This window comes from Phoenix dactylifera, chromosome 13 (assembly GCF_009389715.1).
Source record: "Phoenix dactylifera cultivar Barhee BC4 chromosome 13, palm_55x_up_171113_PBpolish2nd_filt_p, whole genome shotgun sequence".
In the NCBI taxonomy this organism is placed as follows: domain Eukaryota; kingdom Viridiplantae; phylum Streptophyta; class Magnoliopsida; order Arecales; family Arecaceae; genus Phoenix; species Phoenix dactylifera.
This window is the reverse complement of record NC_052404.1, coordinates 428,335-442,846: the sequence shown is the minus strand read 5'-3', so window position 1 is coordinate 442,846 and position 14,512 is coordinate 428,335. Positions and strand designations below refer to the sequence as shown.

At 42.0% G+C, this 14,512-nt stretch overlaps 2 protein-coding genes across 2 annotated transcripts; both read left to right on the top strand.

Moving 5' to 3' along the window:
• The first annotated feature begins 4,433 nt into the window (after positions 1-4,433).
• On the top strand, positions 4,434-6,402 carry LOC103695672 (BSD domain-containing protein C22A12.14c). The gene has a single exon (XM_039132721.1). It carries the CDS (start codon positions 4,733-4,735, stop codon positions 5,801-5,803), a length of 1,071 nt encoding a protein of 356 aa, XP_038988649.1. The 5' UTR covers positions 4,434-4,732; the 3' UTR covers positions 5,804-6,402.
• On the top strand, positions 5,814-14,419 carry LOC120112829. The gene is made up of 2 exons (XM_039132722.1): positions 5,814-6,243; positions 14,227-14,419. The coding sequence occupies exon 1, from the start codon at positions 5,858-5,860 to the stop codon at positions 6,224-6,226; it is 369 nt and encodes a 122-aa protein (XP_038988650.1). The 5' UTR covers positions 5,814-5,857; the 3' UTR covers positions 6,227-6,243; positions 14,227-14,419.
• Positions 14,420-14,512: the final 93 nt, after the last annotated feature.

Below are 14,512 nucleotides of genomic sequence, written 5' to 3'. Positions count from 1 at the left end.
ATCAGGCCTTCCCTCCACCGACCCCCAATTGGATCCATCAGGTTGCGAACCCTATATCCAGCCACCTCCCACGCCATCAAGTGGATACTACCTCTACCCCTGCTCCTTCTCCAAATAAAGTTCCTAAAAAGCTACTCAAGAGTCCTCACAAATGCCACAAGGATGAAGGAATTGGATAATAAATCCTACAAAGGACCCGAGCGGCTTGCCGAGTCGCCCGAGCAAGCAATAAATAGTTATCAGCGAAGAGTAGGTGAGAAAATGAGGGAGCCCCCGCCACTAGCCTGTAAACCTCCAACTCCTAAGAAAACACTGCATGTCTGAGAGCTCTGGAAAGCACGTCCGCACAAATAATAAAAAGCAGTGGAGAGAGGGGACACCCCTGGTGCAGCTCTCCAGCAGACTCGAAGAAATGGGATGGCGTGCCATTCACCAAAATGGCGAATAAAAGAGCCCTAACGCATTCCATAACCCAGTTGATCCATGTCTCATGAAAGCCAAACTCCTGCAGCGACTGCTACACAAAATTCCATCTCATCCTGTCGTAGGCCCTCTTCATGTCGAGCTTGATCCCATCAAGCTCCTCCTCATTGTGGCCCTACGCAGGTCAAACATAAACTTCCAGGCAATAAGCACATTATCTGAAATACTTTGTCCTTTCAAAAAGGCACCCTGCTCTGGACTGATCAACCTCGGAAGAATATCCCTCAACCTAATGGCAAGTATCTTCATCATAGCCTTTTACAAGGTCGTACATAGGCTAATCGGACGAAAATGGCTCAGCTTAGTGGCATTCTGCCGTTTCGGTATCAATGTAATAAAGGTCTGCTACCAATCAGTAGACATCGTAGATGTGGTGAAAAACTGCTATATGGCCACCGTCACATCCTGTCCAACTATCATCCAATACCTCCGAAAGAATAATAGTGGAAAGCCGTATGGCTCTGGGGCCTTGTCCCCCTCAAAGGACCAGACCGCCTCTCTAATCTTTCTCTCCAATACTGGCCTAATCAAAGCTGTAGTCTCCTCCTCCGATACCCCGACTAAAGGCGACGGAATATCCGCTATACTCCCACCCCCTGACTGCTCTGTCCACTGAGCCCTGAAGAAGCTCTCCACAACCCTCCGAATCATATCAGGATCCTCCGACAACTGCCCATCCTCACCCCTGATGACTCTGTCCTATTCTGATGCCTCCTAATCACTGTCGCCTGATGGAAGAATCTAGTATTCCGATCCCCCTCCAAAATCTACTATATCCTCGACTTCTATTTCCATAATATCTCCTGCTGTCTAAGGAGAGAATCATACAATGCCAAGTGTGATCTGAGCTCCCCCACCTCCTCCTCTGATAAATCTCCCCTCTGTGCCTCTTGAAATTGTATTCTAGTGATAGCCTCTTTTAGGTCCTCCAACCTCCTAAAAATGTTTTCCACCTCCTCGTGGTTCCACCTCCGCAACTGTCTTCTTGTCAGTTCCAGCCTACGAGACACCCGGTATATAGCTTCTCTCCTGATAGGTACATTCCATGCCTTCCGCACCATCTCTTAGGACTGAGGATAATAGAGCAAAAACTTCTCAAATCTAAAAGGGGAACAAACGGGAATAAGTGTGTCAGTGCTTATCACTAATGGACTGTGGTCCGATGCAATCCTGGACAAATATCTGACATGATAATCGAAAAAACACTGAATCCACCCAGCCGTAGCACAAGCTCTGTCTAGTCTTTCCCATACTCTGGCATGTTCCTGCTGATTATTACACTATGTAAACCTTGGACCCAAGAAGCCCAGATCAACCAATCCATTCGACATAAGGAAATCCTGGAACTCCTTAATCTTCCTCTTGTAAGAGAAGGGCTTCCCTCCATCTTCTGTTGGGGATCAACAATGCAGTTAAAATCACTTGCCATCAATATAGGGTAGCCCTGACTGATCAACTAAATAGTCTCGTCCCACAAGATCCTCCTCTTCCTATAGTCTGTGCTAGCATACACGGATGCAAAGATCCACGGACTTCTATTGTCCTCCGAGATAACCATAATCACCTCTTGATTGCAAACATTAAAGATGTCAAGTTTACAGCACCCCGGAACCCAAGTAACGATGATGCCTCCGACAGTGCTTGAGATTCCACTGCATAGAACCCCCACGACCTCGGTACTGCCCTCCTCGCCTTCTGAAGGCTTCTCCCAGATAACCGGATCTCAACCAAGACACAAATGTCCGGGTTGTGCTGGTGCACCAACCTATGGAAAGCCAGGGCAAAGGACGACTTCCCGCATCGCGGCAATTCCATAGAAGAACTTTCATTGTTCACACGGCAAGTCGGCATGGCCCGCTTCTCCGGGACCGCCACCATGAACTGCCTCCACATTCAAATCCCATCCACTCACCAGATCTTCGGGTCTCACCCCCTTAGCCGAGGCAATCAATTGGATCAGAATCTGCATGTGTTTCCCTTCACTAGTTGCCTATGCCAAACGACACACTGGATCCACAGACCCCACATCAAATACCTCTGAACTCCCCTGCTGCCCTCTGGCACCAAATTCCCGACCACCATAGTTGAATTCCCCACATTGAGGCTTCTCCAAGACTGACTCTGCCAAGAGAGGGGGGGTCATTGTTAGCCCGAGCCAAATAGCACACCTTGCTAGCTGAGACCACCACTGTGCCGCCTGAGACCATCTCCATCTTATTGGAGTTGTGGTTGTCTTCCACCTTAGGCTCGCCCAGTCGGTTCACCGCCACCTCCTTCGGTGTTGCTTCGGTCGATGTCGCCGCTCCCAACTCTACCAGGCCTGCCGCCACCGAGAGCGCCCGAGCCAGCTTCCGCCCTTATTTCTAGCACCCCCGACCCGATTCACATCTCCAGTGCCTCGGATCTTGGGCTCCCCCCGAGGAGGCCAGTTGCGCCCCACCGACAGGGGCAGAGGAGAGCTCCTGCTCCTCCGGCGAGCATTGCCTTCCGGCCTCCTCGGCTCCACTGATGGCTTAGGTCAGAGCATGCAGGTGTTGACGCCGAGTTCTGCCTCTCCCCTAACTCGGTCGTCTCCTTCCTCCGGCTCGATGCCTTGGTCGTCCACTAATGTCAGATACGGTTTGTAACCAGCCATGGACCATAAATCCCCTGCTCCCCCGATACCTCTCCCTCCCCATCCGCCTACACTGAAACCTTCGAATGAACCTCCCCGGCAAGATTCTTCCTTGTGCCATGACTCTCCACCGCTTCAACCCCCACCATCGTCGGGGAGAAGAAGTCGCATTCCTTCGTCAGACGACCAATCCTCCCACACTTGGAGCATGGGGCCGGCATGTTTTCATAGATGAAACTCTGCCAAAATTTCTCCTCAACCCCCTCCGATCTCCCCTTCACAAAAGTCCCCAGCTTTAGTGGGACAGAGCAATCCAATTCAATCTTCACCCTAGTAAAGCCAGCGCGCCTACCCTGCTCTGTGAAGCCATCCATCGCCAGAGGGTTTCCGGCCCTCGCAGCTATCTGAGAGATGGTTGTCCTCTTCCAATAATCCAAGGGTAGCCCCGGCAGACGAAGCCAAACTACCATTGTACCAACACCGCCATCACTTGGAACGAAGTTGGGGCGCCACCGATCCATGGCAAGCAACTGCCCTACTACCATCCAAGGACCATTCAGCAGAGCAGCCTTTCGATCTCCTTCATTGGCAAACCTAACTGCGATGAAACCATTCATCAGCAAAAAATACTCCACATTGTACTCCAACCTCCCCACCCATCAGATCTCCTTTGCTACCCAATCAACCGGAACGCTTTTCCCCAGGCTCCGCACAATGACAGTGGTGCTCCTCCACTCCGATCTGGTCCCCTCCAACTCTTGATCCGGCACCTCCATGACCTCGGTGAATCTATTTTGCAATACCTCTAGCTCACGAGGAGAAATACTGTGGCTTGTCCAAACGGGCTGTCTCAGAATATTCTTCGCCACCTTTGCCCATGGAGGAACCTTTGCCGCATCCCAGGGACAAGGTTGCTCGGCCCACTGGACTTCCCCGACACTGGCGTCGTTGGTGCACTAGCTCCGAGTTCAGCCATATCTCACACCCAGCACCTGTTCGACAAAAACCCCTTATTCTCTACGTGGTGCACGAATCTTGATGCATCCGCCCACACTCGCTGGCACCCGCTCACCATATGGGTGTCGTGCCCAAAAAGCTCTGACAGAACCCCTCATGCACGGTTACCGTAAAGTACCGTATATTGCTCGATAGCCTCGTAGAGGCGGACGGCTATCAACTACGGCGGTCTTGGATCCATCGATACATCACATGTCGGTGTTGATAATCGTTCATCTTCCACGTGTAGCTTTCAAGCACTCCACCACGGCGGTTCATTAGGCGCGCACCGAAGGGGATCTGCGTACGTCACGGCCACCTTCAAGGTGGAGGCCGCACCACTCCCCTCTTCTTTGCCTGCCCACCATCGCCGAATCTTTTTTCTTAACCTTCATATCCATGAAAACTCTCTCATATATTCCACCCAGCAAAACCCTCTAATATCACCACCCAAAGTGGCAAACCCACAAATTCCGAATCCCACACTCGGACACCGATGCGAGTCACATTTTGTGGTCCTTTTTTGAAGCCCTAGTTAAGGATCGCGTATATAGCGATCCTCTACGCGATCTTCTCGCCACCACCGACTTCCCTTCGATCCTTCTCTCTCCGAACCCTAACCCTAAACTAATCCTCGCCATGGATTTCTTCAAATCCGTGTTTGCCGCCGATCCCGATCCCTCCCCCTCCGACTCTCCCCGGCAGATATCCCCGCCGGACTCCCCCCGCCGTCCACCTGACGAGGAGGAGGAACGGGGCGGAGAAGCGCCGGCAACCTGTAGTCCTGACCCTAATTCCCCTACCACCGGCGGCGGCGGCGGCGGTAGCGAAGCGTGGAGCTTCGGGGGGCTGATCAAGACCATCGCCTCGAAAAAGGAGCTCCGCTCCTTGATCGAGACCTACCGCCGGGACCTGGAGGAGTTCGGCTCCGGCCTCAAGAAGGAGACGGCGGCGATCCGGGAGGCCGCCACCCGCACCGTCCGGGACCTCCCGGGATCCCTTGAGTCAGGCGCCTCCGTCGCCCAGGAGTCCCTCGAGTCCGTCGGCCAGGCCATGGACGACATCGGCGGCTCCGTCTGGCGAGGCACTGCCGATATCATCTCCCAGAGCAAAGAAGCCCTCCTCGCCATGGAATCCGACGCTAATTCCCCCGATCTCTCCTCCATTGACATTGGGACGCAGAACCAGGCCGGTTCTTCGAGGAGGTACAGCCGGTTCGAGGCGCAGGTCCTTGCGATCCAGTCTGATCCGAGTACATTCTCGGAGGAGCCCGAGGATGCCGAGGATTTCAAGCAGTGGAGGTTGCGGGTAAATTTGGCAGAAAAGGAAGAGGAGATCGAGAATTTGTGCTATGAGAATGGGGCTCTGGAGGGATTTCTCGGAAAGCTTGTGCCTACCGTCGTGAATTATGATACCTTTTGGAGTCGGTACTACTACAGGGTTCATAAGCTCAAGCAGGCAGAGGATGCCAGGGTGAAGCTTGTCAAGAGGGTGATTTCTAGAGAAGAGGATGAGGATGATTTGAGCTGGGAGGTTGATGATGATGAGGAAGAGGAAGAAAATAAAGAGGAACAGAACGAAGATGAGAAAGAGGAAAAGCAAGATGAAAAATTGAGAGTGCCTAAAGAAAAAGAAGTTGCTGAAGTAGAAGAAAACAAAGATGAAGTAGAAAAAGAAACAAAGAAAGAAGACACTACCACCTCAGAATAGCCAGAGGAGAAGAACGAGGTGTCTCAAGATGAGAACTTGGGAGCATCGGCAGCGATGGCTGAGAGGGAGGCGCCATCAACTGCAGAGAAGACAGAAATTGCGGGATCAAACAGGGAGGAATTGAACTCCAAGGCAGATTTGAACTCCAAAGCACATGATAACCCATTGCCAGAAGCAAAAACAGAGAGTGGAGGTTCATGCAAGGACAGTGATGTTTCAGTGATCTCAAGGCCTTCTATGCCAGAGGAAGATGATCTTGGGTGGGATGAGATCGAAGATCTCGGGGAGCATGATGATAAGAAAATTAGTAATTCAAGTGGTAGTTCTTTTAAGGTGGATCTACACAAGAGACTGAGTGCTGCTGAAGATGATGAGGATCTGAGTTGGGATATAGAAGATGATGATGAGCCTGCCAACCCTTGATTCAAGGGCATAATAATGTTGGTATCAAATTTATTATATTCCTTTATGCTTTTAGGTTTCTTGTGCAAATGTTAGCTGCACTGCCAATAAAGATTGCTTGTGTTCATTTAATGTGAATATTTATTTGTGTACATTTATATTTCAAGTAGTTTGTTTCTTTTTATTCACTCTTCAAATGGTGTAGGTTTTTATTATGATGTTTAGATGAGCATTATCCATTTGTGGTTGTTTTCTTGCAGCTTAACTATACATAGAGGGATGTGTCAGTTGAAAAGAAAATTCTATATTTTGCCTTCTTTAGTTGTGATGCTTCTCAGATTCTACTGCTAAAAATATTAGATGTACTTCAATCCTGTCTTTCCATTATCTGTCTAGTGTTGATATGGGATGCCTATTGCAAGTGAAGTTCCTGTTAATGTTCTTTTACACTGTGAATTTGTGGACTGATTTTTTTTTCATGTTATAGGTAATACTAGACCTACACAACCTATGTGTAAGTTGGGATGAACGAATTCTGAATGGCATAGAACATGTTTCTAGTACATATGCTTTTATCTCTTTTTGTTGGTTTTCTGCTTGTTACTCTGTAGGTTTCAAACCACAGTGCATTTGGCGGTCATGGCTGAGAAATCAGTTTTTGATATTTAACCTTCAGTTGTTTAGTGTATAGGCAAGTGAACTTTCTATTGATATTGTTGTACACTAAATTATATTAAGTAGTTTTTTAAAATATTTTTTTTCAATATAGGACCTGTCCAACAGTTAAGATGTAAATTATGGCAAATGAATTCTGTATGGTACAGCACATGTAAACTGCAACACTTTCTTTCGTGCCTTTAAGGTTCTACTTGATATTTTGTAGGTATCAACTACTGTGCATTTGATATCTGTTGTCTGTTGAAGACTCTCTCTCTCTCACACACAGACAAAATGTGGTTCTTTCATGATTCTTAAGCTTTATTTTTTTTTTACTGGATGCACATGTTTACATACCATGAGTACCCAAGCTAAGTTTGGTACGCATCAAGGGATTGGTAACACACATCATGTGATCATGGCTACACAAAAATATTATTGGTCTTGTGTTTAAAAATATTTTTTTAATTTGAATAATTTCTCCAAGATAAGAAATGTCTGCCTTTTCCTATTTGACATACAACTGCCGCCATCACTAAAACTACAGTGACAAGCACAAAATTAGCAGTTTTTTTATGAGCTTTGTGCAATCTGTACCACCAGTTATACACAATGACTTCATAGTTTAGTACCACTATATATATCTGTAGATGGTGCTATTCAGCTGGTGTACTTTATGGTAAATTGGTGCTTGAAACTCAAATATTTCTTTCCTGGGTTTTTTCGTTCAAGGTAGTTATTTCAAGCTAACCATTGGTGGTTGTTTTCTTTCAACTTCACTATAAATAGATGGATGTGTGAGTTGAAAAGAAAATTCTATATTTTGCCTTATTTAGTTGTGATGCTCCGATTCTTACTGCTAAAAATATTGGGTGAACAGTGATCCTGACTTTCCATTATCTGTCTAATGTTGATATGGGATGCCTATTGCAAGTGAACTTGCTGTTAATGTTCTTGTACCGCGTGAATTTTGTGAATTTTACTCGTTATAGGTAATACCGGACCTACCAAATAACCTACATGAAAATTGTGATAAACAAATTTTAAATGGCATAGAACATGTTTCTAATGCATTTCTTTTATTTCTTTTTGTTAATTTTCTGCTTGTTACTCTTTAGGTTTCAAACTATATTGCATTTGGCGGTGATGGCTGAGAAATCACTTTTTGATATTTAACCTTCAGTTGTTTTAGTGTATTGGCAAGTGAACTTCCTATTTTTATTGTTGTTCACTATAGCATATATTAAGTAATTTTTTGAAATAATTTGATTCAATATGCTGGACCTATCCAACAGCGAAGATGTAAATTGTGACAAATGAATTCTGTATGGTACAGAACATGTAATTCTTTCATTTCTTTAAGTTTCTTCTTGTTATTATGTAGGTGTCAAACTACAATGCATTTGATATCTGTTGAAGACTCCCTCTCTCTCTCTCTCTAAATGTCGTCAGTTTCCTGAGAAGTCAGTTTCTTGATTCTCAGAATGTTTAAATACCATAGGAGTAGCCCAGCTTTTTTTTTTTACTACGCATCAAGGGATTGGTAATGCACATCATCTGATCATGGCTACAAAAAGATATTATTGGTCTTGGGTTCAAAAATATTTTTAATTTGAATAATTAATGCCTGCCTTTTCCCATTTGATATAGTTGCCACCATTAAAACTATCGGGCAAAGCACAAACTTAGCAGTTTTATACGAGCCATGTGCAATCTCTACCATCGGTTTTATGCATTGGCTTCATAGTTTAGTACCACTGTGGATATCTCTCAATAGTGCACTTTATGGTATATTAGTACTAAAATATTTCTTTTCTGATCTTCATAAAGTTTATCTTTGATTGCTGTAACTTTTGGTCTATTGTTTACGTGTTTATGTGTTTTAAATTGTTCTTGTTGTTTCCCCTGCTAGGCAATAGTTGTTTGATGACCTTACCTTTTAAAAATGGGGCATTAAAATGCTGATATCATTCAGTTCTTTGTTATAGTTTCTTTGCTATATTTTACTTCTATGTTGGTTTAATTTCTAGGAATGTTATCAAATAATTTTAGTATTTAAATGAACCACATGCTGTGTTTTGGCATTCATATTATATTGATGCTTGATGTAGTTTCATATCTTAGAAGTTGCTTTTAACAAATGGAATTGTCATAGACCATACAACAATAGCAGCAGCAATAGCATATCCAGTCATTGGGTCTACAAAGCACCAGATACAAATGACTAACATGTGCTGATCATCATGGCTATATGCAAGTAACATTTATGTTTGATTGCATTGTAAAAGTGAGTATAGATGTTATTCAACGTAAACAATGCTGGTCCAATGTCAGTAAAACTTATTATAGTTTATTCTTAAAAAAACTGCTTTAAAGAGAAGAAATTGAATTCTCAGTTATCAGAAGATTACAGTACTCTGATTTGATAACAAACTAGTTTTGTAATGTAAATACAGTGAAAGATATTTTCTTTAACAAATATTCTGACAAATTTTTGGGATTAAATATGCATCTTTTCGACTTTTTCCTGTTAGTAAATGGATCTCCAAGAGATTTAGGACAAAGGGAAACATTTACCTTTCTAATTTCTCTACTATATAATATGAAGAGTAAGAAGTGGAGGTTGCACTATATTGTAGGATTTCATTCTGTCAAGAAATTTCCGACTTATGAGTGATCTTCGATGCTTTGACTTTTACATATTGAGATCTTTAAAGGTGACTTATATAACTTATTTTGCCAAAACCTTCTTGACATTAATGTGAGGGACATGTTGGCAAAGGTTGCTGCTGGCTTTCTTGGCCAATCTGTTAACTAAGCAATACATATTTGACTATTGGTTTTGAAAATGAAATATTATATACTTATTCCTCCTGTCTTTTGAGGTGGTATGCGCAATTACATGCTATGAGCCATATTTAGCCTATACATATACTCTATGGCTTATAGCATATTCGGATGGGTGTTCTATACAAGATTAAAATACTCAAGAGTACGCATGAAGGGTGGAGGAAGGAGCCTATGGAGTTATTATTTAGTTAATTTGGATAATATGTATGGTGGGACAAAATGGTATAACCTTTTATAGTTTGGGAGTTTGGAAGGGATCAATAAAGCATTAATAAGAATGCAACTGGGCAGATCTCATGGCGGGAAGAATGATGAAGATTGGTGGGAGATTATGGAGAGCTACTCTTTAGGGTAGGCATCATGAGGCTGTGGAATTTAAAAGCACAAGGGGACATTTCTACGAAAATGCTTGAATGCATGTTTTTTGCTGAATGCTGTTTCCTATTTGTCTTTTAATATTTTTCACTCAAAATGCAGCAATCATACAGATTTGCAATGGGGAAGGACAACTCTACTTGAGGTTCATAGGAGGGAAGTTAAGGCCCTGTTTATATAAGTCGAAGCCTTGATTTTTTTTCGTTCTTCTAACCTATATGGGCCTTGTTTCCTAAGAGTTGGTTGTGCTAACCTATGAGAGTTGTTTCCTGAGGGTTCTTCTAAGTTCTAACCGATATTGGCTCCTGTAGGATTTTCCCGGGAGTCAAATAGGCCTACGAAGCTTTTAGAAGGTAGAGAAAGTGAAATAGAGAAAGAGGGAGAGAAATGGTGAGGTGAAGAAGTGGAAGAGATGGGGATTTGGAAGGATATAAGGAGAGATATAGGGGGATGGACAGGGAAGTTCAAGAGAAGGATTGGTGACACTGAGAGGTAGAGAGAGAGGCACAAAGGGGGAAAGAAGGAGATGGAGAAGTGTCAAGGTCGATTGTTTCAGACTGACTTTCAGCTCTAGCCTATTGATGATTCAAGTTTAGTAAACTTGTTTATTACTAGTTCATTTGTCTTTATTGATTGCACTTCTATATCTTATTCTAGTGCATTCTCTCTTGTTAACGTGATATTGCGCCTCCATGTGCATACTTCTAGCATAAGGTACCGAATGTTTTTCGAGTCTTATGGTCGACTGGTTGGCACAATGCGATGGCATTGATTATTTTAATTTTTGATGTAAATTCTCTTACTTGCATTAACCAGGTGCTCTCTTGTACTGTCTTATTGATATGTGCCTTGCCTCCTTAGATAATGATGCTGTGTGTCACTAGGTTGTCTCTAGGTGCACAAGGAAATGATCCCAAACCCTATGTTGAGTTTGTTGTAATTAATCAGCATGTGCTGTGATTTTCAACATATGATAGAGTAGAGTGAATAGGTGGGCACCCACAGAATAGTCCAAATACAATCGGTTTTGATTGGATGATAGGAGACTAGAGTTGATGATCCGAACCGTTGAATATAATCTGTCTTTTTTGAACTTTATTATTAACAATTCATATGATTTGAAGATCTCTGATCTATGCATTCAATGATCAATATATATGTATTTATTTATTTTTTAAAATTATCCATATTTAATTACTGGATATGTGACAGTCTAGGGATTTGAATCATATGATTTTCTGACAGTAAGCATTATAGAGATAGCAGATCATATCGAATGGCTTCGATCAAAATCTATGCATTTATATTTTTAATCATATTATCCCAGTAATATTGTAGAGCAGCTATAAATCTATATTGATTCTAGTAGATTATGCTATACTTGTAAGTAAATATTATTCATTCCATAATAAAAAAATTTCAAGATTAGAAAAGCCAAGGGTTTTGTTTAGGTTGGAATAGCTTGGTTTAGGTATGACATCATCACTTTGCTCTGTGCAGAAAGCTCACGATTACACTGGGTCAAATATGAACTAAAGGTTTAGGTTACAACTTTTATTGAATTGCTCAGTCCTAAACATGATAATTAAAAAAATTCAGCTGCAGCAATGATAATTGTTCGAGGCAAAGCAACATGTATCTAGAGTGAGGCTATTTGATTTACAACTTAATTTCTGTTCTCCTTAGTCCTACTGCATGTTTATATGTATGCCTAAGGAAAGAATTCAGGAGGATTAGCCCTGGTGTGTGGTATGCTGGGATGCTTCGAGTACGGAAAACACTCTCGGGGGAAACGGTTGGATGCCTAGTTGAGGTATTGAGGAGGTAATGGTTAGAGTCGGGAATAGGAGTGAAATTCTACACCAAATAAGGTGATCTGTTGGACTCCCTTTCTCCTCCTTTAAGGTGATTTGTCTAGGTTTGTAACATAGAACAAATTCTTTTTGAAGCAAAGAAAATCATATGAGGTGTTTACCCCTTTATGATTAGGAAAACTAGCGAACTACTTCCTCCAAACAGCCTTTTTCTTTTCTGCTTTTCCAAAAGTATAATCAAGCCTTGCAATTATTTGGTTTTGCATTACAAATGCTTTTCGGTCAACCACCCGGTGTTCATAAGCCAAGATGCTAAAGCTGGTAGTGCTCATAAGCCAAGATGCTAAGGTGAGTTGAGTTGCTTGATTGACGTCAAATCATAGGATGTAGCTGAAATTGTGAAGTTAAAATTCTTCTTTCATTTCCATCTGTAATGTAGGCTTAGACGATGATGTCCTGGTTAGGGCCCGGTCTGCTTGATCGGCCCAACTAGGCTTCGGCCCAGCCCAAGCTTCCATCAAAGACTCCATTAGTCTGACTCCTGGCCCAAGCTTCAATCAAAGACTCCTGTCCGACTCCCGGTGAGGTGCCGGAGGCTTGCCTCCTTTATAAAAAAAAAGGCCCCTCCCTTTATGACCCTCCACCACTGAGCAATAGCCTCATTCTTTCTCTTTCTCCCTTCAAAATCTGGAAATCAAGGTTGGAGAGCTCGCTTGAGCCAAGGTAAGGCCCCAGCCTTTTTTTCTTTTGCCCTCTCCTTCTTCCACGGCCTCGAACCATCACCGCCGTTGAAGAGACTGCCGAAAATCAGCCGAATTCCACTCCTATTTTTTCCGATTTGTTCCGATTTGTTTCTCCCTTTTCTAATTGCTAGTCGCCACTGCCGATTGCCACCACTAGCTACTGGACCTCAAACTGCATTGTCAGCCCTCTGGCATTGACCCCCACCAGGATCACAAGCCCTTTGATCCCCTATTTTGCCAAGAAAGAAGAAGAGGGAAAAAAGGAAAAAGAAAAAAAAAAAGAAGAAAGAGAAGACCTATCTCTTCTTTCTCTCTCTTCTCCCTCTCTCTTTCTAAAAAGATCTATGGAGCGAGTCTCACCTTCCTATCCTATAGATCCGAGTTGACCCCCGCAAAGAAGTTCTAAACCACCTTGATGCTTGAGCAGCTTGTCGGACCGATCATTCCGGCCTTGTTGAATGTTCCTAAAATCTATCATTATGAGCTCTGTCGAGCAATTTTGGCCTTAATCGAATCTTTGCTTCATCCTTCATTTATCAAGTTGCTTAGACCTGATCCACCTTGAGCTGCCAAACACTGTCATCTGGCCAATCGTCCCTATATTTTGTATTTTAATTCTATCAAGCCATTGAATAGAAATTAATTTTGCTTTTAATGTTGTACATCAAATTTGCTTAATGAAGTTTGAATGTCTAAGACGAAAGAGGTAAATAATCGTGATACTCGTTATTAGTTTTAAAATTTTCATATATTTTTTATGCTTATGATTTATATAAAAATATGAAAAATAATATTTAATATTGATGATATCATATTTTGTAAAAAATAAGGATCGAGCATACGATTTTATGGAATTCATAATTTATCACGAAATAATGATTCCATGTCTCTAATTTTTATTGTTAATGATCTATGGACTATGAACTCAATAATGTAATTTAATGCTTTTTAACATATTTATTTATGTATGATTGAAGAGCATATGGTTTGAGAAATCATGAGTTAAGAAAATATGATTTAATGAAATATAACTTGAGCAAATATGATGGCAAAATGCTCTTAGATATCTATGTATGGCTCCTAAAAATATGGTAGATCGACATTTAGAGCTAGTTCTATACATCTCTGCCAGTGGATAATAGTAGTTGACATACGATCCTGCTAACGGGTAATAGTAGTTGGCATACGATCCTGCTAACGGGTAATAGTAGTTGGTATTTTGTCGATTACGGCCTTGTCATAGATATAATAGTGATATTAGCTTTTAGTCTAAAAGAATTATTAAAAATTATGATATGGCAAAACGAAAAAATAATTTATGACTTTATCAAGATAACATGGTCTATAATTTTATTTATGCACTGGAAACCATATCTATGTAATTTGCATGATTTGTGCATATGGAAGAGCATGATTGATTTATGGTTATACTGTTATATTATGAAATGTTTTATTTTCTAATAGTAGTTATCTTCTCTAATGATTTATTGATGCATGTACAAACTTATGCTTGATCCGGTAAAATAGTGAAAGGTTTACTTACTGAGTTGTATAACTCATGTCTCTTATTTTCTCTTTCCAGATGAATAGGATCATTAGGAACGAAGAATGGTACAAACTTGAAGTTGGTGCGATTGTATAGAAGAATTTTAATATTTTTAATTGACTATAAATTTATAGATGATGACTTTTTGAATTTTGAGTTTATAGGTTTTGGATATTTAAATTTGGATTTAATCGTTCTAAATCCACTCGTTATTTATTTATTTACTGGATGATAGATTTGGATTATTTTATTATATTTTTATTTGAAGTAGATTTATATACAGATTATGTTTATTGATTTTATGTTACCGTGGGTGGTATGT